This window comes from Netta rufina (assembly GCF_964035555.1).
Source record: "Netta rufina genome assembly, chromosome: 1".
Taxonomy (NCBI): domain Eukaryota; kingdom Metazoa; phylum Chordata; class Aves; order Anseriformes; family Anatidae; genus Netta; species Netta rufina.
Window position 1 is genome coordinate 136,071,299 of NC_140123.1, and position 25,164 is coordinate 136,096,462.

The following is a 25,164-nucleotide window of genomic DNA, read 5'->3' on the forward strand; positions in this document are numbered from 1 at the left end:
AAAAACGGAAATGTGGTTAAAAAAAAATAATAATCAGAAGCAACAGGCCATGCATGCTATGTCCAGTCCTGTAATAATAAACCAGAGCTGAGCCTCTGAACATTGGAAGAGAGCCCCTCTAATGCTGGACAGTGGTGTTCTTCGTCTGTGAGGAGAAACCTACTGCAGATTCAAGGTACTTGGGACTAATGTAACGAGATGTGTGTGTACGCGTGCACACACACCAATTATTTGATGTCCTTTTTATTGCATTGGATTTCCTTCTGCACTACTTCTGTGTCTTCTTTCCCCTGTGCTGGCGCTCTTTCTGATACTTAACAAGTACAGCCTGATAGAATCCCCATTAAATGCTTGATTTACAACTCCTCATTTTACTGCTGGGGCAGAAGGGCTCAGTGATTTGCATGTTCATTGAAGAAATCTTTTGTAAGATGGTTCTCTCCAGATTTGGAGGCCCAGCCACCAACACCTTAATATAGAGTCTCTTCTCAAGTCACTTTCCAAATGTATTGGGAGGGGGAAAGCATTTGTGAGTCAGCCAGTTCTCTGCTGTGGATGCTTGTGCACTGTCTGCCTTTTGTGGAATGAATGTGTTTACACAAGAAGTGAACATATTTGTTCGAACTTCGTTTTGTACAGGACTAGCATGCTACTATTGATGTACCAGTGATCTTTGTTCAAGATCTGTGGAGTTGTTTATATATTTAGTAGGAATACAATTAGTGATGCTGGGAGTTACTGAACAGTGACCACTGATGGACTTTCTATGGTCAAAGAACTGGGATGTTTGATCAGCTCCAAATCTTTGCTTATAGATCTTTACACATAAAAATCATACCCTGGGAATAGCCTTGAGCAACCTGCTTTATTTATTACATATGCCTGTGTGATTTTGATCTTTGCATACTTCTATATCCCACTGAGTAAAAGTGTCTGTTCTCCACTGACAGCAGGGTCAAGTAACTCTAGAGCAGTTATTCAGACCAGAAGATGAAACTGTCAAATTAAGCTGTGACAAGTTAAAATTAAGTTAATATCTCCAGTGATTCACCAGCTGTCCTTCCTGCCTCCAGAGGCCACAGGTATAGTGTGGTATGTGTTCAGTGGAGGGACGGTATGAGGGACTCCTCCTATGGAAAAGTGCTCAGTGATGGGTGTAGGTTTGGAGACAATGCAAGTCTTCCTATTTGACAGTTTACTGAGTAGCTGCAGATTCACTGTGCAACTCTTGGAGTTACTTGTAGCCCTGTATTGCACATGCTGCAAAAAGAAATGAAGCTATCTCCTAAGGGCAAACGTACTCTACACATTTCCTACTTGGCCTTTGCCCTGTCTCAGTGCTGTGACATGCAGGAGGTCTGGTACCCCAAAATGGGCTTTTGGCCTCACATATTTCCTGCTGAAAGGAAGAGCAGCGGTTTCACTGGCTTTTGAGAGTGAGAGACAGCTTTTGCCAAAATGATAGATTTTGTTAACACTTTCTTTTGAGGATAGACACTAGGAAATTGCATGTTTCAGATAAAAGTACCGTACTGCTGGTAATGAAATTGCACCGTTTCAAAGTCCTGCAGAAAAGGGTTGTTTTCTTAATTATGAATATGTTCTCAGCATTTTTCCTCTTTCAGTTCTACAGAAACATTTTTTTAATGTTCTTCTCAGGTGTCTTGAAGCTTCTTGGCAGAACAGACCTCCCAAATGGGCAGTGACCTGGTCAGAGCACTAACTTTTTTATTTTCAACCCACCAGCAGGAAAAAATAAAAAGAACAATATTTTTGAAGGGAAATTTCCTTTTTGGGTTTTTGTATCTCTGAAAGAATTTCCGATGTAGGCAGACAGTAATTCCCAGCTACATGCTTCCTGATAAGGAAACAGCTCCAATAAATGCAGCTATAAATAGCTACCTTTTTATTTTTTAAAATGTAGAGGGACTTGTTTAGCCTTTCTTTCAAACTGCTGGAAGAATGGGACAGTATAGGAATGGCGTCTTAGATTTGGCACCCACTGGATCTGCAGATACACAGATGAAGTTTTTAATCTGTATTTATACAATTAATTACATTACATAAAGTTTAGGTGTGTTTATTTCTGTTGGTCTTTCTCATGCCATTGTAAAGGAAAAAAATGCTACTTTTTTGTATGATTAACGTAAATTGCGTTTTGCCATCCTCATGAGGAAAAAAAAATATTACCTGCTTTAAGCAGAATTCACAAGGGTTTTGCTATAAGCCTGCTTTTTATTGGTTCTCTTTCTATATATGGTTTGTTAAGGTGCCTTGTCATCTCAGAATAGGTAGCATGGTCTTTATCTACACCTTTTTTAAACTACTTTTTTTTTTTTTTTTTTTTTTTTAGTATTTTCTATGGACATGCTGTAGCACATTCATAGTAAGGCATAAATTCCCCTTTTTTTAAAAGCAACTTGTTGGGATAAATTTGTTCTGTTAGTGTGTAAGCCTTTCAAATTTTCTATATTACCTCCCTTTCTTATGGTTCTTTTTCATGTATTTTTAATGTTGCAGCTTTTGGTTTTGGACTCTAGCTAAAAATTTCCCTTGCTAGTCCTGTTTTTCTTTGTTCTTTTAAATATTTCTTTTAGCAGTGCCAAACACACAATACTTTCAGAAAAGCAAATAGTTGTTTACCTACACAAAAGTTTGTAGAGATGAGTTAATCTGGTGCAAGCAGTAGAGTGAAAACTTCTTTACAGGCTAGATTTCAGGCCAGTTGTACCCGTTGTTCAGATTGCAATTGAAAATGTATACATGTCCACCAGCATGATTTTTTTATGGAGGAAGAGTCCATGCCATAAATCACCCTCATCAACAGGTAGACCTTAGTGCTGGTTTCCATCCTTGCATCTGCCCACGGGCTGAAGCGTGTCATGTGGCTGCTGATGGGTGGCCATCTCCAGCAGCGCCCTGCAGTGTGTCTGAGGACATGCAGCTTTACAGGCAGCATTGGTGGCTGTGTCCTCTTTTCTCCCTGGTTTCTGTCTCAACTTTCCTCTTGATTTTCTGAGGGGGAGCACAGGTTCCTCCATGGTCAAAGCAACTGGATGGGTATGACTTTCTTGCCAACGGCAGTTAGTTGAAAGATGTGTCCCAGCATATCAGGGACTGGGTCAACTCACCTCTGTTTTCCTCCTTCCAGCAGTTTTGCAGGATCTTATGTCTTGTGGCCAAATCTTACCCACGAGGGTACTCAGCTCTTGGCCTGCTGGTTGTCCTCAGAGCTGGCATGGATCCCATCAGATTGCACAAGGGTGCAGCTGGTAGAAGATCCCTCCTTGCCCCTGCTGTGTGTTATGTGCTGAAGTGCCACTGCAGGGCTTGCAAGCAGCTTGCACAGTCTCCTGAGCACATCACTTGTAATCTGCTCTCTTTGGAGAATACTTCAAATGTCATTACCTTCTGCCTCCTGTGCACTGGGGCTGCACCCAAAAGGTTGATCTGTGTGTGCAGGTCTTGCCACACCTCCTCAACAGGCCTGTGGAACATGCACAATTAATACGGTATTAATTAATTATGGGGAGAAGTCACTGCTGGCACAAGAACCAAAGCTTCCAGCTTATAAAATGAACGCTTTGATGCTGAGCTTTAAAGAACATTTCCACCAACTCAAGCCAACAGAGAGATGCTGTGAGATTTAAGCCCTCCCTCTTCACAGACTCTAAAGCTCAAAGTCCTGCCGCCCTGGGCTTTGATATCAATAATAGTGATAAAGAAAGGTTCAGGAAGCACAATTGTGGATCTACTCTCCTGAGTAAAAATGCACAAGTACTAGATGAAAACATTGGTACTGAACCAGAAAGGGTTTGTCAAGCCAGCTTAATAGATACTTGCAGGGTGAAAAGAAGTGTGTGACCTTCCGGATCCACTTGTCAATCGGAGTTGTCTTTGCCTTAGCAGCTGCCATAGCTTCATTCAGAATGTTTGTGTAGAAATAAATGTGGAGTTTTGTGCTGTGCTTCTACTTTGAACGGTGGTTGGGGGAAGAGAGGAAGGAACGACTGTGCCACTTTGGTCTTATGCAATACTGAGAATTTCTCCCTTTCCACTTCCTCCTTCTTGGTAGTGCAGAAGGAAGTAGCCCTGGTCCCTGCTGGTCCACAAACCAGTTACTCATTTCAGTTCTGCCACTCGTGTGTGTCCTTGTGTACTTCCTAGTGGGGGAAATCTCCCTTTATGTATTCAAGTTCCTCCTTCCTAGTCTCTCTTCCGTTCTGATTTCTTCCAAGCAATCTGTCTCCTTCAGTTTTTAACCTCCTTGTTGGCTTTCACTTCCTCTCTGTGCTTTAGTGAAGGCTTTTTGTCAGAAAAACACAGATACTTCTTTGTTCCTTTTTTTTTTTTTGTTTTCCCCTGTGTCATACTTCTTTGTATATTGCTTCCTTGGAAGCTTCCTTAGTCCTATTACCTCTGGGCTTTTAGCTGCATTACTATGGATAGTCATTACTGTGTTGCTGGGTGTGTAATTGTTTAAGGCACCTTGATCTTCTCACTAGAGATATTTTTTATTTTTTTTTTTACTGCTCTTTAAATACTAATAACCAGTGGTGACAAATACCATTGTTAAATACATTGAGCTTGTTTCATCACTGCTCTGCAACTTGCTTGGTGGTTTTCACCTGTTGAAAGGGAGCATAGCCAAATCACAGGAGTTGTTCTCTACTTCCACGTTGTATTGTTCTCACAGACGCAATGCATGGTGTGTGGCGGCAGCGAATGGGTCACACACAGTAGAAGTTCAAAATTTGGTTCAGAATCAGAGCCTTGGAGCTCAGCAGAATGCAAATAAGGGCTAGCACTCAATGTCGGTAAGAGCTGCAACATTTACAGTCCTCATCCACTTTTTAGACCCTGTCTCAATTTTAAAATCAGAATGTAAAACAAGCAGGGCGACTGAGGGTGACAGCAAGAGTAGCTGTACTTGTGGTGGGCAGACCTGAAGCAGCTAGATTGGTAAAGAGTCAATATTTGCTGTTGGACCCCTAACATGGCATTATCAGCATGTGCAGTAATGATGGCTGAATCTCAAAGTTTGGCATCTGATTTGGTTCAGCAGAACACCTAGAGGTAAATCCAAATGTCTTTCTCTCAAATTGGTTGGATATTTAGTATTGTGGTGAGTCTTCCGTAACCGTGATTTTCTTGTGAGACTTCTGGGAGAATCCAGCATGACCGTGAGAGCACTGCTTCCCACCCTGGGCCTTTCTGGTGCTCTGCTGTTTGCAGTGAGAACATGCATGCACAAAAAAAAAAATCAACCCAGATAAGAGTTAGCAGTCAAAATTCATTTCAAAGATGAGAAGCTTCAATTTTATTTTATTTTTTACGTTGACACATCATGTGTATGTACACGTTTGAAATACTTAGATCTGATGGAGAAGAGGCTAGCTCAAGAACTTAGGTTTCATACACAGATTCTATTACTCTTCATTTTTCCCTTGAAGCTGACTAACAGCATGTTACAACCACCTCTTTTAGGCAAAGTTGTAAAATTATTGCTTATGATCAGAAAAAATGAACACAAAAATGGTGGACAGCACCTCTTGGGCTACACACTCTCCCCAGTAGGCTCACAGTGCTGTCCTCCCCATATCTCAGCTGCATGAAGCAGGCTCTGGAGAGTTAGCCTGTATTTGAAACTAGAGGCCCAGGTGAAATGATCTATCAATCTATTTTTATGAGATCAGGTGCACAGAGTTGACAGTATCGCATATGGTTTGAAATCTGTTAGATTAGAGTTACAGGTGCAGCCCCGTCAGCTGCATGTAGTACTTTCTTACTGAATGCACTCCATTGGCCACTTCCTAAAGACCGCTAATGTGAAGACTAATTCACAAACAGTCTTGTCACTGCTCTGGAAACTGAAATAATCAAGCATAGCATTGCCAGTCGGTTGAGGGAGGTGATTGTTCTGCTCTACTTTGCACTGGTGCGGCCTCACCTCGAGCACTGTGGGCAGTTCTGGGCACCACAGTACAAAAAGGGCATTAAACTGTTGGAAAGTGTCCAGAGGAGGGTGATGAAGATGGTGAAGGGCCTAGGGAGGAAGACATAGAAGCAGGTCACTGGGCCTGTTTAGTCTGGAAAAGAGGAGGCTGAGGGGAGACCTCATCGCAGTGTACAACTTCCTCATGAGGGGGAGTGGAGGGGCAGGCACTGATCTATTCTCTTTAGTCACCAGTGATAGGACCCATGGGAATGGTGTCAAGCTGTGACAAGGGAGGTTTAGGCTGGACATCAGGAAGAGGTTCTTCCCTGAGAGGGTTTGTTGTGCACTGGAACAGGCTCCCCATTGAAGTAGTCACTGCACCAAGCTTGTCAGAGTTTAAGAAGCATTTGGACTGTGCACTTAGTCACATGGTCTGATTTTTTGGGTAGACCTGTGTGAGTTGGACTTGATGGTCCTTACGGATCCCTTCCAACTCAGGATATTCTATGAAAGTAAATAAAAGTAGCTTATGGTGACAGTTTTATTCTGAAATTACATGGTCACCACTCTGAAGCATTTTTACAATGGTAAATTGATATAACATTGAAAATGCAAAGGCTGTAAAAATACAGTTAAAGTGGTACAAAACCTGTCTCTTAACCAGCTCTCAATTGCATGAACACTTTATATAATTTGAGTCTGAGGAGAACTGCACTTTAATAGATCCTGACAACTGGAAGAGCATGGACATAATCTTTTTCTGTATGAATAAAAGGCCTAGCATGTCTTTACTGCTTGAAGTTATGGTCATCTACTAAATTAACTGCTCCAAGTGTCACTCAGAATAGGGATGAAAGTAAATTATTCTTATTTTAATAATAGTTCCTCATTTCTTCTTGAGAGACAGCACCTGGTGTTTGTATGGGACCACAGTACAGGGAAATCTCACCCAGAAAGATGTTGGGGCTGTACAGTAGAAAACAGTTAAGGATGTGAGTAGTTCATGACATTTTGATGGGGGTTTACTTTATAACCTGTGAATGTCCCTTGAGTGCAAAGTGAAGCAAAGATATTTGTCAAAAATCAGTCACCAGTCTCAATTTGTTGAGCAACTCTGCATCAATTCCATGATTTTGCACCAAAATTGCTAGGAAGTGGAAGTTCCTTATTGAGTCTCGTGGACTTCTAGAGAGTTTTTTTTAACACCTTGTGTTAGTTCAAACTCAGTCCCATTTAGCACGTGGTCTTATCCACAGTGTCGTTTTTACTGTGATAAGGAACCTAACCACAACACTCTGCTTCCCCAGTTTTCTGCTTCCCAAGAGACTAAAGACAGCACTAGGATTTTACATTTTGAGGATAAGATAGTTTTCGAAGTGAATGGGTTGACATGGAGAAAGAATGTTAGTTGCCACATGGCTATGAAATCGCATTTGCTATAAGAAGGCGAAGAGATATTCACAGTTCTTTCCAGAACAACAAATCCAGAGAACTGAGGTAAATCATTGGGTAGCATACATAAAAGATACCTGAATAAGGATGCATTGCTATATGGAGGAAATTGTTGCAGGAAGATACTTAGGTGGCTGAAAGTGTGATTGGATCTAAAAAGAACCAAATAAACCTGTGAAGGGGTAGGTCATTTGGTCAGTATGTTCTACGCTGTATATATATATTTTATATTTTATTTATGTTTATACTGTCCAGACAATGCTCTGGATGCAACCACAGCTCATGATGTCCTTAAAACATGGATTACCAGAGACTGAGATAAGCAATGTGTTATAGAAGAGATTACTTAATGCTTCCTTACAACCACTCCCAAAGACATTTGGCAAGATGGGCCAGTGGTCTTTTCTAGTGTGGCAGTTTTTAAATTTTACCCCATCTCATAACCTTCTCCAGTGGCTTGACAGTAGTGTGGCTGCTATCCAAGCAGATATGTATTCAGTATGCATCTGCTATACCAAAGGGCTCTTGTAGGTGATAACTAACTCACCAGTTAGAGGCTGCGGATAAAAGTTAAGTGAGGGGATTTGCCTTTAAGCAATTCTGACAAAAGTCTCTTTACACAACAGCTGACTGAATCACTGAACGTAATGCCAAGGGCAGTGATAGAACAAAAAAAAAGTCATGTAAATTAGCTGGCGAGGGAACAGGGCAAAGCTATCTGGTGAAGGAGGGAATGGGAGAGGAGGACAGGCAGCCACCTGCTGGAGCTTTGGTTTCAAGGACCAGATCTCCCATCAAGTGTTGGAAAAACAAATTTTAAAGTAGAAACTGAGGGGGAAAGGCTGAGAATATTTCTTCCTAGTGTATAGGCCTCCAGTGGACTGTAATCGCTCCCTTAGGTGGTTCTGTCATCCCTAGCACATGCTCTCAGAGGGTTGCTTTCACTTTCCTGTTGTCATCCAGCCCAAGATCCAGTTCAGCATGTGCCCCTTATATGGCCCTGTCTCATCCATATAATGCATAATGTGAAATTCAGTTCTGCTTCCTCTCTTGCCCCAGTTTGGGTTTCTGGGCATAGTCATTAAAAAAAAAAAAAGTTATTCAGTATTACTTGTGATTTGACATGGTAAATTGAAAACTTACTGGAAGTCTGGCAGTGCTTCTGATCTATGTCCCCTTTGCTAAGGTGCTTCATAAAATGCCGTATGTTGTTATTCACTCTGGCTTGGATGTTCTTGGCTCTCTCCCACTTAATGATTCACAAGATGTCTGTGAGATTCATTTTTGTAAACGTGGTTTTTCCCCCCTCCTTTCCATCCATATATTCTCCCCCCCCCCCCTTCCACTTTGCTTGCAAATCTTCACTGCAAAAGTTCACTGAATTAAAAGCAGAGTACGTGTAAGGGCCGGAGTGCAGTCTCTGGGGTGCCGTTGGAAGAGCTCTAAGACACACTGCAGATTTTCCCCCTGATTTCCAAGTTAGGGGATTGGAGTAGTCTGGGAAGTTTTCCTACAGCATACTGTCCTCTTCCACCACGACTTCACAGCAGTCTCAGCTATGTGTGCATATGTCCTGTGCCTCTTTCTTGAACAGAGAGATTTTTCTCTAGTAAAAGCTCAGAAATGGGTCTCCTCTGAGTGCTGTCTCTGGCAGGGGGGGGAGCAGGAGAAAAGTCAAGTGCAGTGGGGGTCTGTGCACACCAGCGCAGAGGCAGAACCTCTGCTCCTGCCACACTGGCTGTGGGGAGAAGCCAGGAGTGTTTGCAGGGCTTGCATGCCAGAGCGTCTTCAAACAGCTCTGCTCAAAGGCATGAGCTGGGCTCGCTTCTGAGGGAAATTTCCTTTTTGGGGAAGTTGCTGCAAAGGAATTTCCTGTGTGGGCAGACAGAGCTTCCTGACTTGAAGGCTTCTTGGAAGGGAAACTGTTTCATAATGAAATGATAAATTAAAGACATACCAGCCTGGTTCACTTCAAAACAGCAATTGAGGGAGCTCAGGCAGTACACCATTACACTCCTGCACAAAATGAAAATAAATTGCATCCTGACAGAATTCTCTGTAGCAGAGCATATCCTTCCCCCCAGCCTTCCTCCCTGTAAGTCTCACTTTCCTCTCCTGCCTCCCCCTTTCCCTTTCCCCTGCTATTTGCTGCTGTCTCTTTTACGACCCCCTCCAACCAACAAGGCAGATGGGTGTGATGTTGGAGATGGTTTATTAAATGGAGGAGACACTCTGCTCCTCCTCCCATGGCTCCAGTTTAAGCCCTGCTGGTGCTGCCAGAGCCCCGGACGTAGGACCAAGAAACTGCAAGTGGCTGCCATGAGCGCTGGGTGCCATGGCTGTGCATGTGATTGTGTAAAGTGAAATTGGGGGTACCGAGGAGTTTAAGTCAGTCCCTATAAAAAGGAATGTCTTGGTGTGATCATGAAAATGACTGGGAGGAGGGTTTGCAGATGTGTTTCCTGTTAAATAAGAGAAAAAAAAGGACCTTTGCTCCATCCCAGCCAAGACACAATGGAGGGAGGGCATCCCCAGAGAGCTCAGGCTGTTATAGCGGAGTTTTCAAAAGGCACAAATTGGCTCATGTTATTTTCCTGCTCTGCGCCGTCCTAACGGGTTGAAAAGTGAGAAGGGAAGCACTGGTGGGTTACTGTGCCCTATTGGTTTCCCTAGAGCTGGGAGTTTAGGTGAACCGGGCAAAGAGCTTAGATGAGACTGCTTGGGTTGCTGAACACATTTGGGATGGAGTTAGAGGATATGATTTCAGATGGCATAGGTATGGGGGGAACGCACATACAAAAGTTTCAGTTCGCCCTTTTCTGTCTCAACTACTTCATCTGTAAAATTTATTGATCATCCTGCTAATAATACCTAGTTGTACAAATTCATCCGGTGTGCACTGCTAACAAGTGTAGAATCAGCATTTTCTTTTTCCTCCTTTGAGAGTGGGCCTTTATTCCCTGCCTCCTATTCAGCTGGTAATTAAAACTGCTTTAGTACTTTGCTGTAGCCTCCTGAATTGGTGTGTATTATGTGCCGCCTTCTGGTAAGGAGGCCTTCTCCCTTTTTTCAGTAGTTATTTTAGGATTTTCGAGACATTTGAATCATTGGCAGAACATTGCTTTCTGTTATGATTTTATAGTGAGTGTGTCAGTTTGGGATTTTTTTTTCTCTAAAGTTACAGCTGCTGAAGTCACATGACTGAAAGAATTTGAGATTTTATTTGTATTTTTAAAGCAAGTTGCTGGACTGCATAAAGAAAAGCAAGGAAATGTGATTCACAATACTCAGAAGCCAGCTACGAAGGACACCAAAGAAAAAATATGCATGTGTGAGATCGTATCTGTATGACTTATTTTTTGCATTTTTATCAGTTTTAACTTATTTTCATTGAAGTCCGGTTGCCTCATTTTCAGATATTTGGGTTTGGTAGTCCTGGAGGTATTGAAGAAACGGAACTCTGCTACTAGTTTAGGAGATTGTCTCATCAATGATGACTTGTAATCATTCCTCATATTGAACAGATATGCAAAGTGTAAAGTTCAAAATGTAGAACTTTGTTCATCATGATTGGCATACTATATATCACATGCATACAATGCATGACAGCATTGTGAAAGCAAATCTAACACCATGCTGTGCTGTGGCCAGGGCTGTCTTACAGCAATTAGAAGACACAGTACTGCTTCTTAAATGAAAGTAAGGAAGGATCCATTCTCGGTAACCTGTACAAAGGATGTGCAGCCACAGAGCTACAGCATATAGGTGTTCCTGGGGCAGGCAGGATTTTGGTGTGTGATAGTAGGCTCTCATATTCATTCAGCTGTAGCATTGAGGCACAGTGGGTTGCAAGCTAAGTTCAGAGAAGAAAAATCCTTACCATCACTTGCATTTTGAGTTGCTCTACTTCCTGACCCAATGAAAATCCTGAATGGTTTTAAAAAGACAGGTTCTGCAGCCGAGATACAGACCAGCAAAGAACAGTATGGACATACCTACTTTGTTTTACATATGTTTTGTAAAATACCTGGTAACTTTTACTTGCAGTGCTGTTGCTTTCAGAAGCAGGTTTGGAATTAGAGGATGGCCTCTCAGAAGCAGCTTCCATGCCAGATACAATACAATGTCTGTTCAGCTTGAAAGGTTTTAGAGGCTAAATTGTTAACATTTGGCTAAAGTGGATGACATACCTTGGATGGGGCCTTGTGTGGGTAGTTTAACAGGCTTACTGCTTGGCCAGTTTCTTACTGTTGATTTTTGAGGCACCCAGAAGTGTAGTAGGCAATCTGACTGCAAAGTGTGGATGAACACCCTGCTCAAGACTTTTACGCTGTCCCCACCTTTGATAGCACTAAAGTAATGATTAAAATCAATATACATCATGCTGTTTACATATGTTGCTCCTCTTTCTGTCCTTGCTAACGTATTTTGTTTGGCTAATCTCCACCTAAAGAAACTTCATTGCAGTTGCAATGCCTGCCTGCCTCTGACTTAGGCTAGAGTAAACTGTTCCTCTCTGTGTACTTGATGCAGCCTCAAACAGTTCTGCGATTTACTACCCCTGCTTCCCAGACTGAGAACTCCTAATCTCTCACCTTTCCCCAAAGAACACAGAACTAGTTTCTGTTGTATTTTTCTTTTTTTTTTTTTTTTTTTTTTTGAGTAAAAACTAAACTGAACTACTTCCAATCTAGTCAGAACTAAAATCTAGGTAATATCCTGCAGTGGCAGCAGCCATGGCCACACCAGGAGGAAATCTGAGTGGGAGCACAATTGTTGAGCTGCACGTAAAACAGAACAGTTCCACTCAGTTGAGTGTTTTTTTTTTTTTTTTTCTTTCTTTTATAACAGAGATTTACATTGTTAATCAGGTGCCACTCCAAGCTCACTATTCAGCTTAATGATAGTGAGTTCCAGTAAAATGGGGGTGGGAGGACACTTAATTTGTGCTCTTTTTTTTCTTGCTTTAAACACACTCTCTGTTTGTTCTTGGCATGATACCAAAAGAGTGCTGAAAGGAAATGAGGTAGAAAAAGGACATGAAAATCACAACCGCACAACTGATCTCTAAGGGTATTGTTCCTGCTTCCACACGGAAAGCCCAGAGATTCCTAGTAGATGTTCTTGCTGGGTTGGCAGAGGATGGAAATCTCTTATTTCACTTCTGGCAATAGTGGGTCAGTAGGGATTTCTCTAATCAGCTAAGAACTAGCAACAGTGGAGTTTAAATAAATTGTAGGTAATTCATCCTATCATAGGAATAGCTGCTACAATGCAAGGTCTTAGAGGACAAAGGAAAGACCGAAGAGATGAGGTAGGATACAACTTATTACCTAAAGCCTCTGCTCTTACTGGTGGCATTCTGTGTCCTTATCTTGAGCTCTGTTCCTCTGTGTAGCATATATTTCTGCTTGAAAGAAGAAAGAAGCTGGAGATGGTGAGGTGTATAATACATGTCCCCACAGTTCATTTCGTTACATGCTTGTCCATTCTGGTGGAGCCTCTATGACTTCCCTTGAGAGACAAGTAAGTCTCACCCATAGGAGAATGGCATTCAGCCTCCACTTTCCTTTGGTCATGTTAAGTTTCCATCCTCTCAATTACACTGACTTGGACTGCTCAAAATCTCTGCTTGCATGGTGTTGATACCAGCTGTGTGCAGGCATTTCTCTTACTACACTGCTTCTCCTACGGTGCTGCATGATACATGTGCAATGTTTTAGAAAACTCAGCAGATCTGGTGTTGGAATAGTTGGGGAAAGAATACCTGGGCTAAAGATCATTTCAAGGTAACCATTCTTCAGATTCTTGTCCTATTCTGGCTTGCAGGCTGTCAGAAGAGTAACTGGTATTTTATCAAGCTGGATCTTGCCCTGATCGTTTGAAATGCTTCCTTTTTCACCTTAATGTAGTTTACCATCACAGATCTATTGCAGCAAGAAATGTTAACAGGAAAGATATGTAAACACTGACTCTGTTTGACTTCCTCTAAATATCTATATGTTTGTGTTGAGGGAGTTATTCGATTAAGAATAAAACAGAGCTTCCCAGGGAGTCCTGGGAGAGCCTAACTTTTAGGTGGGTTCTTCTCTTGGGGATCCAGAGGGAGAGAGAACTGTATGTGCAGCAGTGCTAGTTGGTATGTTGCCCAAGCTGTCACCATGACTGCATTGCAACATGGCATCAGCTCTACACCAGCTGCATTTGCTTCCCATGAGAAAATGGATTCTCATAGAAAACCCTAGGGTTGAAAGTGAAAATTATGGCTGTGAGTTTCCTCTCTCACACAGTCCCTGGTTTTAGGAGTTTTCAATACCTAGGCCTGATTGTGTATAAAAATGCTAAATTTATTAACTGCTGATGGACGTAATGGTTTTCTCCAGGAAATCTCTGTCCCAGTATTCGAACAAATGTTACTTTCAAATGACATTTAAGGGAAAGGGTGAAAAAAAGATGCAACTCCCCATGCACCTCACTTTGTTAAAGTGTGAACAATATAGGGAATCGGTACTCTACTTTTTTTTTAGTACTGAAGACCTGGATTAAAATTCAATATAAGGCACAGTAAGATGGGCCAAATCAGACTTTTCATAGTCTTCAATAATTTGTGGTTCTCTCCGATGCTGCTCTTTCCATTATTTTTTTTCCAGGGCAGGTGGCAATCCCTGTATCACTAAGCAAGGCTTATTGACCACAGGTTTACTTTTTCAATTATCTCCCAAGACCTTCTTGGACATAGTTCAAAAGACCCCCTGAAGTAGACACAAAGTAGATTTTGAAAAGAAAGTATGTCATTTTCACCGAATATCTGCTCAGTTTGGTGGCCAGGGAATGTATCAGAAGGGCAGGAGTTGTGGCACGCTCACATTGAAGAGTAATCTCAAAAAACAATGCAGATCAAGAGCTGGGATATTTGAAACCCAAATCATCTGAATTTCCCTTTTACCCATGTCATAGTTAGACTAATGTGACCATAACTAAATTTTTCCAGGGATGGACAGTTAGCGTTCCTGCAGCAGGTGAAGAAAGGTGATCTGTCTCAGTAATTTCGTACAGTTTTTCTCAGGTGTAAGCAAAACAAAGTGGTATTTTTCTTAGGGAAATTTCCTTTCTAAGGAAGTTAGTCATATAAAATTATTATTATTATTTTTAAATTCAGTATGAGTCGAGGGAGTGCCCTGATTACACATTTCCTGGAAAAGGCCGTTGGTGACGTACCATTGACTAATGAAAACTTGTCTGTTAGAAGTAGCTCCTTTCTGTTAACTATTTAAAAAGGCAAGGGTATTTCAAAGGCATAGGGCTTAGGTATTTCCTAGTTCTGCTTTTTTTAACCCATTGTCAGTTGGCCTATTATGTCATTAGCAGCTACAGATTCATGTCCCTGAATACTGAAGTACTCTGATGTAAAGTAATGTAACATTACAAGAACAAAAAAGTAAAATCAAAGCTTGCTTGCCATTCTGTTGCCAGCAGTGAGCCCCTGCAGCTTAATGTCACAGCCTGAAAATCAGCTGGGAAGAGCAGAAGCGCAAAAGAGACACAACAAGCATGACAAGTTCAGTCAGATCTCCTATGAAAATCTGAGTGATCCTTTAAATACCGGTGAGTGGCAACCCTCAAGGAGTTCTGTTAGTCCCTGTGTGTGGGTTAAGGATGGACTTTTATGCCTCATTGAGAAAATATGGGCAGGAAAGAGAAGAGCGGTAGAACTAAACTTCTGTGTTCCATTGCTAATGATTCAGTTTTTTTTAGCATGTGTTAAACCATTGTCCAGGAAATCTGGGAGCAGATGAGCCAGAACTTCTAAATACTGTTTTAGCTGTTATGTCTAAGACTCTGGGAATTGTACTGCTTATGCTCAGAAGAGGATGACTTGTGCCTGTGATTTATTCAACCCAAAATGACCTCCAAGCCTTACTGGAAGTTAACTTGAAAAACAACAACAACAAAAAAATCCCCCCCCTCCCTTTACTTCTACCAGAAGAGATTTTTCAGTTTTAAAATCATCATCATGCAACATTTTGAGTTTAACCCCAACAATATCAACATGACAGAATTATGCAAACAAGGAAATTTCCATGGGTTGAATTGCACAATTTCAAGAAAGAATCTCAGCTATTAAGTAAATGTGAGTGCTGAGCCCTTAGCATTGAAGGGCTGTGTACTCTCTGCAGCTGTTGGAGCAGAGAGAATAAATATACTTTTCTTCTTCCGTATTCATTGACTGAACACACAAGTGGGCATGAATAGTACCTGCCTAAGTGTTTGTGTGTGGTGCCAAACCACAGGGATTGTTCTGAGGACTAGTGCATGAGATTTACTGTTCAGTTAAAGAACTAGCATTAAGAGGGAGATGCCAGCAATGCTGCTGTAGGTATTAAAACTGCGTGATGAGATTCTGAAGTGCTTCCTAGCGGATCATTTATTTTATTCTACTTCCATAGGGTTCTGTATGGTCTGTGATGACAGCTAGGTCTAGGACATAATAGCAATTTCCAACTCCACCACACAAACTGTGAAAGGTGCAACATACCCTAACCTATCAAAGATTTGCATTTCAGCTTTCAGCCTCAGGCCAGACTTAAATGACATAGCCTCATATTCTCGCCTTAATCTTCCTCAACGGACTATATATGCTCCTACAAATGGTCTAGAGGCTGTATTGTTTTACTGGTGTTACCACTGCATTACTGTACATCAGGCCCTGTAATGCATGATATGTCTGTAAGGGCAGAATGTCTTACTTGTCTCTCAGTACTATCACTTCCATTATTACAATGGTGCTCAGCAATGAGAGGGTTGAGTCTTACAGAAATTAGGATAATCAAGTGATTAAAGTAAGTAAAATCTCAGCACCAACCTCTGACTTTGCATGAATGAAAACCAAAACCAGTAATGTCCATGAACAAATAGATCTGGGGTGTGTAAGGTGTATAGCTGTCAGAGGAATGAGATTCTAAGAGCCATTCAGCAGGATTGGCTCTAGCAACCTAAGGTGGCTCAAGCAACCTAAGCAGCTGATGAAGGTGCTTTTAAATAGAATTGTCATAGAGAGGATTCAATTTGGTGATACCTTCTGAAGAGTGGCTTAGAGGTCCCTACTAAACCAATGCCTTGTGGCCTGAAAGTTGTGTTCTTCTCCCACAAATCTGGAGTGCTCTGTGAAGTCTTCCAAGTCAAGATTTATGAAGGTGCCTGGGATGTGTAGAACACCTGAGATTTATTGACTTACCTGTGGTTATCACATGCCTCAGAAACCCTTGTCTCATGCAGACTGTAGGTGTGTATATTAGTAGAAGGGATTAGAGTCAGGACCAAGAAGAAGAGAGAGAGGTGAGATGAGTAAAGTATCACCTGGGGAGTTAAGGAAATAAAGAATAGGATTTTTCTGTGAAGCCAAGAGGTGAGAGTGTAATGGATATACAATATACCTTCAGTCTGCTCTGTGAAAAAGGAAAGGCAGGAATCTAGGGATAAGCTACCTGCATTGGGACAAAACATTGGCGTGCTTGGCATCATGTAACTTGCAAATGGGTGCAAAATGCATTATTTCAGCAGAAGTTGTTGATTTTCTGAAGGCTTAGGCAATGAATATGAATGAATCAATATACTCTTACATTTTATTGGATGATAATCAACTGGTGAGACTCATCAGCAGAATGACGGATGTGGTTTCTTTATCTGACTGTCAAACAGAGAGTTTATGTGTCATTCTTCACTTACGTGAATTTGCCCAAGGCTTGCATTATTGATAAAAAAAAAAACTGTCCCATTTGTTGTGTTTAATGATCTACAGGTTATCAAGCCTTCTGCAATCCTTTACTGGTTGTGACACTATTGCATGATGCTACTCACTTTCTCTACCCAGAAAAAGGTCGTTTGCAAGGATAAACACATTAATACTTAGAAAATATTTTGAAATTTGCTGATGAAAGGTGCTTCTTTCCACTATCTCCAGAGTATTAGAAATAATTCTTTCTGAAGAAGATGGAAGAATAAGGAATATGGGTCAAAAGGCATTGACAATTAGAAGCTTATCTACTAGAGAAGCCTGCCTTTGGTATATAAGATCTGCAACCATTTGAGGAAGGGTAGCTAAATGCAGGAGCATGCCTTTGTACTGTGCAGTGTTGAGAGATGCTGGAGCTGCACTATGTCTTATCTCATCACATCTGTGTTTCCAAAGTCCATCCCTAGATGGATGGTAAGTCTGTAGAATACAACAATAACTCGGGAGGGAGCAGAGTAAACAAAACTTGATCCAGGGAGATCTTTTCCTTATTTTTAGTTATCAAGACTTTTAATGTAGCTATACATTGTTGTTGTTGACAGCTTAATTCTTTTCCATTGTCCATTCCCAAAATGGTCACAATAGTCTGATTACACTGCAAAAGATGATGGTGGCATTTTGGAAAATGTTTTGGCTCAATTACTGTAAGCAAGACTTGTTGGTTTGTCGTTTTTTTTTACTGCTAGCGATGATAGTGGTGAGTGCATACGCTGGGAACTTTAGAAAGAGTAGCTCTGACATTGTTTCCTGTGTGGGGTTTGGTTGCAAATTTCTCTTCAAGCACGTAAAAAACAAATGCAGATTTTGTATTTTCCATAGGGTTTCTGTAGGATGAAAGGCAAACTGATCTAATTCATTTTAGGAGGCACTGATTTGAATGTGTTTGATGTAAAGGTGATTTCAGTCTTACTGATATCATTTCAGAAAGACAAAAGTTGAGCAGATCTGCAGCAATGCAGAACTTGTGTAAAAGGGAAAGGAGATTTAAGCTTTGGTATTTGAGACCAGTACCAATATTTATCTTTTGTCTTATTTTAAAAGCCTTGACATGTGTTGCATTTAATTACTTCCCTTTTGTTACTTCACGTTATTGGCAGTTTACTGGTCTGGGTGGTTTCTATCAACTATAGACTTCCAACTATTTACTTTTCAGGTAAATATGAAGATGACTACTAAATACATAAGCATTAACAGATGACTGTTAAAAGGAAGTAGCTCTCCCTGAAAAGACAAATTCCTTGACAGTGCCAAAGAGGTGTCTTCAACTTGGTTGAAGTCTTACTGAGACTGACTCAGTAAGGACTGACATAAAGTTGTGGCTAGTTTAGGGATGTCTGGTTGTTTTAAGTGAGGCTCAACAGAATCAGTCCAGTAACAGGCAAAAAATTCCAGCTTCAGTAAACCATTTTAAGTGGCGAACGTAAGTTTTTCATAGTCCGGGTAGCTTTCAGAGTCATAGAAAACAATGAAAGAGGCCCTTGCTGGGGCTTGTCCAGAGCCAGTCTACTTCAAGTCCTCTCTTTTCCATGAGACTTTCTGATATTTCTTAAGGTTGCAGGAAGTTAGGAAATTCAGTCTGAATCTTCAACTCCTGTGGTCCAGGTTGCCCTGGACCAGGTCCTGCTTCGTTGTATTCCATATTTATTGTGAGAGAAACATGGTATAGAAACTGGAATCTCCTTTACAGAGATACTGAAGAAGATGGATGGGGAATCTCAAACTGCCCGGAAGGAATTGTTCCAGTGAGATGACCCGTGTCCTCTGTTGCAGAACCTTTTATACAGCCACAATCAGGGATGCTGAACATACTCAGCTAAATAAGCTCTGGTTGCAAGAGCTGAAGCTGCCTCTTCAACGGCTTTTTCTGATTCATCATATTCCCTTGTCTCCTCCCATACCCCCAAACGCACTGGGATTCAAATGTGTTTCAGAGATGGTGTTCCTTATGTCTTGGTCTTCCAGTCTGTTTTTGTTGTTGTTTGCTTGTTTTTTAAAAAAAGTTTCTTATCCTGCCCTACTTACTGGTACAGGCTTTGTTCTCTCAGCACCTCACCACCTCCCTTTCTCCAAAATCCACCAGATAGCCTGCCAGATGAGTTATAAAACCCATGAAATGTACATTATTTCTCATTCCAGTCATGGATCAGTCTAGGGGGAGAAATGAGAGGGAGGGGTGAGAAGGGAGAACAAGCTGGCTCAGGGGAACCTTAATAGATTTGGGTTGAGTCCAAATCACGCTAGCAGTGTTTGTAAATAAACACTTGGATTCAGTGGCTTCTGTTAAATGAGTGGATGTTCTCTGTTCAGTCCTCAGTGAAGAACTGTCTGTGCACATCCAGTCCACATCATTAAACCAAGTATAAGTGAAGCCATGAGCTGATAGCTGATCAGCCAGGTCAGGAAGAATTAGAGAGCAAAACAGGTTCTCACAGCTCAGGATGGCCTCTCTGTGCCAGGGCTAACACACGGCCAAGGCAGAGACATGTAATATAGCTCTTTTCTGTTCTATGGGATAGAGGTCTTGTTGATCATGCCACTCTTCAGAGCTGGTTCTTCATGATTTCCCACAGCACTGACTTCCCTTCTGATATGGAAGTGATATGGAAAGTGATAAAGAAAATATAACTGCATGGTGCAGCATCAGAGAGGGGAGGGAAGCCAAGAAAAACTCACATGTCAGCTGAACAAATTAAAAAATAAGCACAAACTCAGCATTTTGTCAGTCCCTCCGCCTCCTGGCATTTCCTTCATGGTTAGGACTTTAATCATCAGTAAAACAATAACAAAACATGCACAAGGAGTCCAACCATCAACAATCATAATTCTCTTTAACACAGCAAGAAGCTCTTCAACAAATAACCATTAAGAGATTAAGCCTCTTTTATGAATAAATTGTTTGACATGCTGAAGGCAATTTGTTTGACGTTATTTTTGCAGAATTAAGGAATCGAAGACCCTGACAACATGCTAATTGTCTATACCTGGCATAGAGGCAATGTTAAAGCCTTGGTAATACTCCATGCCATTGACAAAATAGCATTCAAAGGGGATCATTTGCTAATGTAGTCCTTGATTTGGCTGCTAATAAAACCACGTGAGTTTGTATGACAATGATGTTCTTCATCCGAAGATCCTCAAATACCATTTTTGCTGAGGGTCTTCCCTTACAGTCCCTGCTGAATAAGGTGTTGGTATTATTATTATTACTGTTGCCCATTTCAGAGAAGGTGGAAGTCAAGGCAGTAATTTCCCCACATAGTGTAAACCAGGGTAATGTGGTGTTATATCTGTAAAATGTCAGTCCTGACCTTCTCTTTCTCTGTTCTTCCCACCTGCACATTGGCTACTGACAAAATTTCTATTTCTTCTCTTCAAATATTCAGACTGAGAGATTCCTCTGTGTTGAACCTAATGCTGGGAGAAAAGAGTGAATTTTACCTGAGTCTTTTCCTTGATCAACCTGCTGTACAACTACTTGAATGTTATGTTTCAAGGGGACAGTATGAAAACTGGAATACGAGATGGGAGTATTTTAAGTATTTGCTTCCCTTGCTTTCCAAAATGTTTTTAATCTTAAAAATCATGGAAGCTGAGATCACCCCAAAGAAAGTTAGAATAAACATGACTAGAAAAGACCCCTCAGGAAGATGTCTTAATTTGCTGCTGCTGGGTGATTGTAAAAGCCTCGTGCCTTGTCTCAGCAGCTGAATAGGTATCAATAAAGTACATAGCTCAGAAGAACGAGACAACTTCACTTTCTTAGAAGTGTGATGGAGGATCAAAAGAAGTCAAGTGGCAATAAACTCTGTCAGCAATTTGCTGTACTAGGTATCTGGCCAGCGTCTTCTTTTTTCCTCTAATGTGTACTGCAGGAAACAAACAAACAAAAAAAAAAAAACACTGCTACATTGCTTTATTTAGTCAAGATCCTTGTTTTGCTGCATTATAAAAGCATTGTTCGATGCATGGTCTTTGTATGTGGGGGGGCATATTTGAACACGCATCGTTGGCTCTGAATGTTCTGACTTTTGATGCTAACATTGAGAGAGTACTAACTCTTCCCTTGGAGCTGGATGCATATGCAGACACTGAACACCTAGCCAGCATAGGGGGTGTCCTCTGCTGCTTGTCAAAGGAAGCTCTTCCAAAATCCGGTTCAGAGCTGTGGTGCTGGTCATCGCTTTGCCGTAAACCTCACCCAAGATTTTGTCGCTTAAATGAGGGACTTTATGTTCTTTAACAGTAGAGTTGACCCTTGTGCTTTGGATGCCAAAGGTTCTGGCTTTTACCCTTCCATGTACTATGAGAGAGGCTGTATGCTTACTGCACTAGTATGATTTATGTCTACTTTTTTGTTTAGGTAAGAGTAACAGCTTTTAGGAAGCAAAGAGCAGATAGCTGAGGTGATTACTTTGAGACTGCAGCAAGGAACTTATTCCCAAGTGACTCATCACATGGGGAGAGCCAGTCCCAGGAGAGGCCAGAAGATGTGTGCGTCTCTCCTAAGCTCTCTCAGGACTGCCAGAAAACCGCTGCACTGAGCTCAGGTATTGCTGTGGATGGTAGGGTTCGCTCTATAAAGCACATGCAGTTCCCTGGTAGAATGCTGGTGCGAGCAGAGAAGAAAAAAAGCTATAGGATTTTCCTCCTATCAGGCCTGTTTCCGACTGGTTTTCTTAGCAGGGCACTTTTTCATGCTCAGAGGAGAGCATGAAAATCTCTTAGATTGCTGTGCCCCACTCTGAGAGTGCTTCTTGCAACATAACTCCTGATCACGGGTTTAAGCACATTTAATTACATCTCAGCTTTTGTTCAATTTTTCAGTTCGGGGTCTACTCTTAGAAATGGTTGTGATTGCTAATAATAAGCTTTGACCACTAGTATTTCCCTCCAAACACTGGGATGCTTGTTTTTCTGAAGCAAGAATGAGGCAATGAATGAGGTCATTCTACCAATAACTCTTCTCACTTATTGATTGTCTTATGTTGCATCTATCAGCGGCTGATAAATAAGTGAGAAGGATTTTGTTGTGATGTAGATCACAGCAGGTCTCAAAGTCAGTCAGCAATTCCCTGTCAGTGGGAAGGCACGTAGGGGTTATCAGTATATGCACCTAGTGAAACACCGGTGTTCTCAGTTTATAGCTGGACATGCTGATTGAGTTATTCGGGTCATTCATTGTGTGTATGTCTGCTCTGTCAGCTACTGGTGATTCGCAGAAATTTGTTGTCACCTACTGTGGATTTCAAAAGATGAGTCTTGATCAAATAGCCAGTCATCGTCCTGGCTACCCAATGCTTTTTATCTATACTGTGCCCACGTTGGCAACTGCCGCCATCTCCATGGTACTTTGCACTCTACTCCTCTTTCTTTCTCTGTATTTACTTGTAGATGGGTGTGCTTAAGTATATATTTAAAATTCAGTGCCTTTATGCCTCACTGTCTGAGAATGGGAGAGGAAGATAGGGAGCTGCCAATGAGGAAATAGTGTCTGAAAGGCAGAAGAATGGAAATAGTGAGAAACCAGGCACGTTTTTAGACAGCTGTAATTGGGGGAAACAAAATCCTGTTACAAATCTAAATGTCCCTACAAATCTTGGAACTCCAAATGGAAACTAACCCTGGGTACTTGTATGTGTACCAATGATCTGTATATCAAATTCCAAGTCCTCTGTGGATTGCACTGTGCCCAGGACAGATTTTTCAAAATGCATAAGAGTAATGACTTTTACTGGATGGGCTGTAACACTGGCACTTTCAACATAACAAGTTGTCTGGTCCAGAAGGAAAAATATTCCAGGAAATGGTGCAATTATATATTTAAAGAATAATAAAGATATCACTAAAGCTTCCATGGTATTATTAGATGCTTAGGACAATAAGCAAGCACTGAACTGACTGAAGTTGTCCAACTGACAGTGGTGGGCTGAATCTGTCTCGTAGGACAGTTCTGTCACACTGCTTTCCTTGAAAACATCTTTTGTAGTACCTGCTGTTCTAACTGTCTGGCACTTCTTACTGCACTGAATGGCCCAGTACTTACAGAGCAAGCTACAGCCACTACCCAGATGTGTGAGAGTAGCTGACACCTGGGTGCTGCACCAGTACCTGCACAGTCCATCAGGGGTTGCTTGGTGACTCCCCAAAGAGACTTTGTCAGGTAGCATAGAAAGGTTAGCTATAAAGTCTCCTCATTTACTTGGAGATTTGCTGAATTTCCTTTTTTACTTATTCTTTTTTTTTTTTTTTTTTTTTTCCAGAGATCTTCTCCAAAACAAATCATCTCTAAAAAAAGACTTTTTTTTTTTTCTATTTTCTTTAGAGACTAAAGAAAAAGGTTGGTCTCTGAACCTCCACGTTGAGACTCTCTGATGTTGACCAGCCTGATCTAATGTTTGCGATTAGGACGTAACATTTCTGTTGGTGGCATAGAAACATATCATTTGTTCTATCTCAGTCTCCTAGATATGCTAGTGGCATCCTGGACTGCATTAGGCAAAGGCAATCCTTCCCTGTTGAGACAACATCTAGAGTGCTGTGTCCAGTCTCAGGCTTCCCAGTGCAAGAGACACATGTTCATACTAGAGGATGATGATTAAAAGGCTGCAGCATCTAATATATGAGGAGAGTCTGAGAGAGCTGTTGTTGTTTAGCCTCAAGAAGAGGAGGCTTGGAGGCATCTTCCAGTTGTGTGTAAATACCAGATGGGAGAGAATAAAGACAGAGTTAAACTCTTCTAAGTGGAATACAGTAACAATGGGAACAGACTGAAATACAAAATATTCCATTTAAACATAAGAAAAACTTCTTTACTGGAAGGGTGAGCAAATACTGCAGCAGGTTACCTGGAAAGGTCCCAGAGTCTCCACCTTTGGAGATACACAAAACCTGACTGGTTCTGAGCAACCTGCTCTAGCTTACCCTGTTTAAGAATGGTTGGGCTAGATGGTCTCCAGAAGTGCCTTCCAGCCTCATCTATTCTGTGATTCTGTGGTATGTGCAGGCTGATGAACCTTGAGAAAATGAAGGAAACCTCATGCTGTTTGACTGTTATCCGTAGTCTGCTGGGTGGCTAAAATAAACCAAACAAAAGGTGTGGAGATAGGGAGGAGAGGACTGGTTGTGACTGTAGTTGCTAATGGAGTGTCAGAATAGTCTGTAATCACAAGCAATTACTAAATTATTTGAAACCCTAGTTTACAAGTTATCATCTATTCCCTTTATTTTCCTAATTCACTGAAGTCCATTCAAAAGTTCTATCTTTTAGATGGGAATGGTGAGCTCTAACTCTGCTATTGCTATTTAAGAAAAATTACAGGTTGAAGTAGTTTAAAATTAGAATCACAGGATAATTCAAGTTAGAAAGGAGCTTGGGAGGTCTCTAATCCAACCTCTTGCTCAAAAAAGTTTCAACTATAAGGTCAGACTTGTAGCTGATGGACATTCCATCAGTGCTTTAGCTCATTTGGTCATTAAAACCTCCAAGAATGGAGACAGCACAGCATGTCTGTGCAGTCTGTTCCAGTGCTTGAGTGTCCTCGTGATAGAAGAGATTTTCCAGTTGGAATTTCTTACTCCAACTTTTTAAGTGATTAAAAGTAATCAATTGCTTAAAACCAGGTGTATTTAACCAGTAACCAGGTGCCTTTTGGTATTTTAAGGAGTGTTTGAGCAAAGTAGAACTCATACTCTCTTGGAACTTCTAGAAGTCCTCCTAGGCTCTTACCTTTGTTTTTGAGTGTGAAAGTGCATCTGAAAATCCTACCCAAAGTGTGCTGGGCTACATGACTTTAGTAATTCACAAGTTTGAAAGTAAAATCTCTTTTTCTTCCAAAACTGTTATCCTTCTTGTGGTTATGAACAGTGCTTTAGGATTTGTAGCGGCTTTGATTACAGGAGGATGTGTCTGGTGAAATATAGCCAAAACATTTCTTTCTGAGGTAAGGTTGTTCAGGAAGCCTTATCATTCTGTTGACATTGC

General features: G+C 41.3%; 1 protein-coding gene across 4 annotated transcripts in view; it reads left to right on the forward strand.

Moving 5' to 3' along the window:
* The window catches only part of ETV6 (ETS variant transcription factor 6), a 140,067-nt gene that overhangs the window by 55,315 nt on the left and 59,588 nt on the right, over positions 1-25,164 (forward strand). Inside the window, exons 1-2 of one of the 4 annotated variants that reach the window (XM_084290773.1) lie at positions 12,819-12,916; positions 14,864-14,995. The exons of 1 other annotated variant lie outside the window; for it this stretch is intronic. In XM_084290773.1, coding sequence (XP_084146899.1) covers positions 14,884-14,995 — 112 coding nt within the window. In that variant the 5' untranslated portion in view covers positions 12,819-12,916; positions 14,864-14,883. Of the gene's footprint in view, positions 1-12,818; positions 12,917-14,863; positions 14,996-25,164 lie in introns of those variants that run through there. 2 more of the 4 variants (XM_084290770.1, XM_084290771.1) reach the window with 2 other exon arrangements.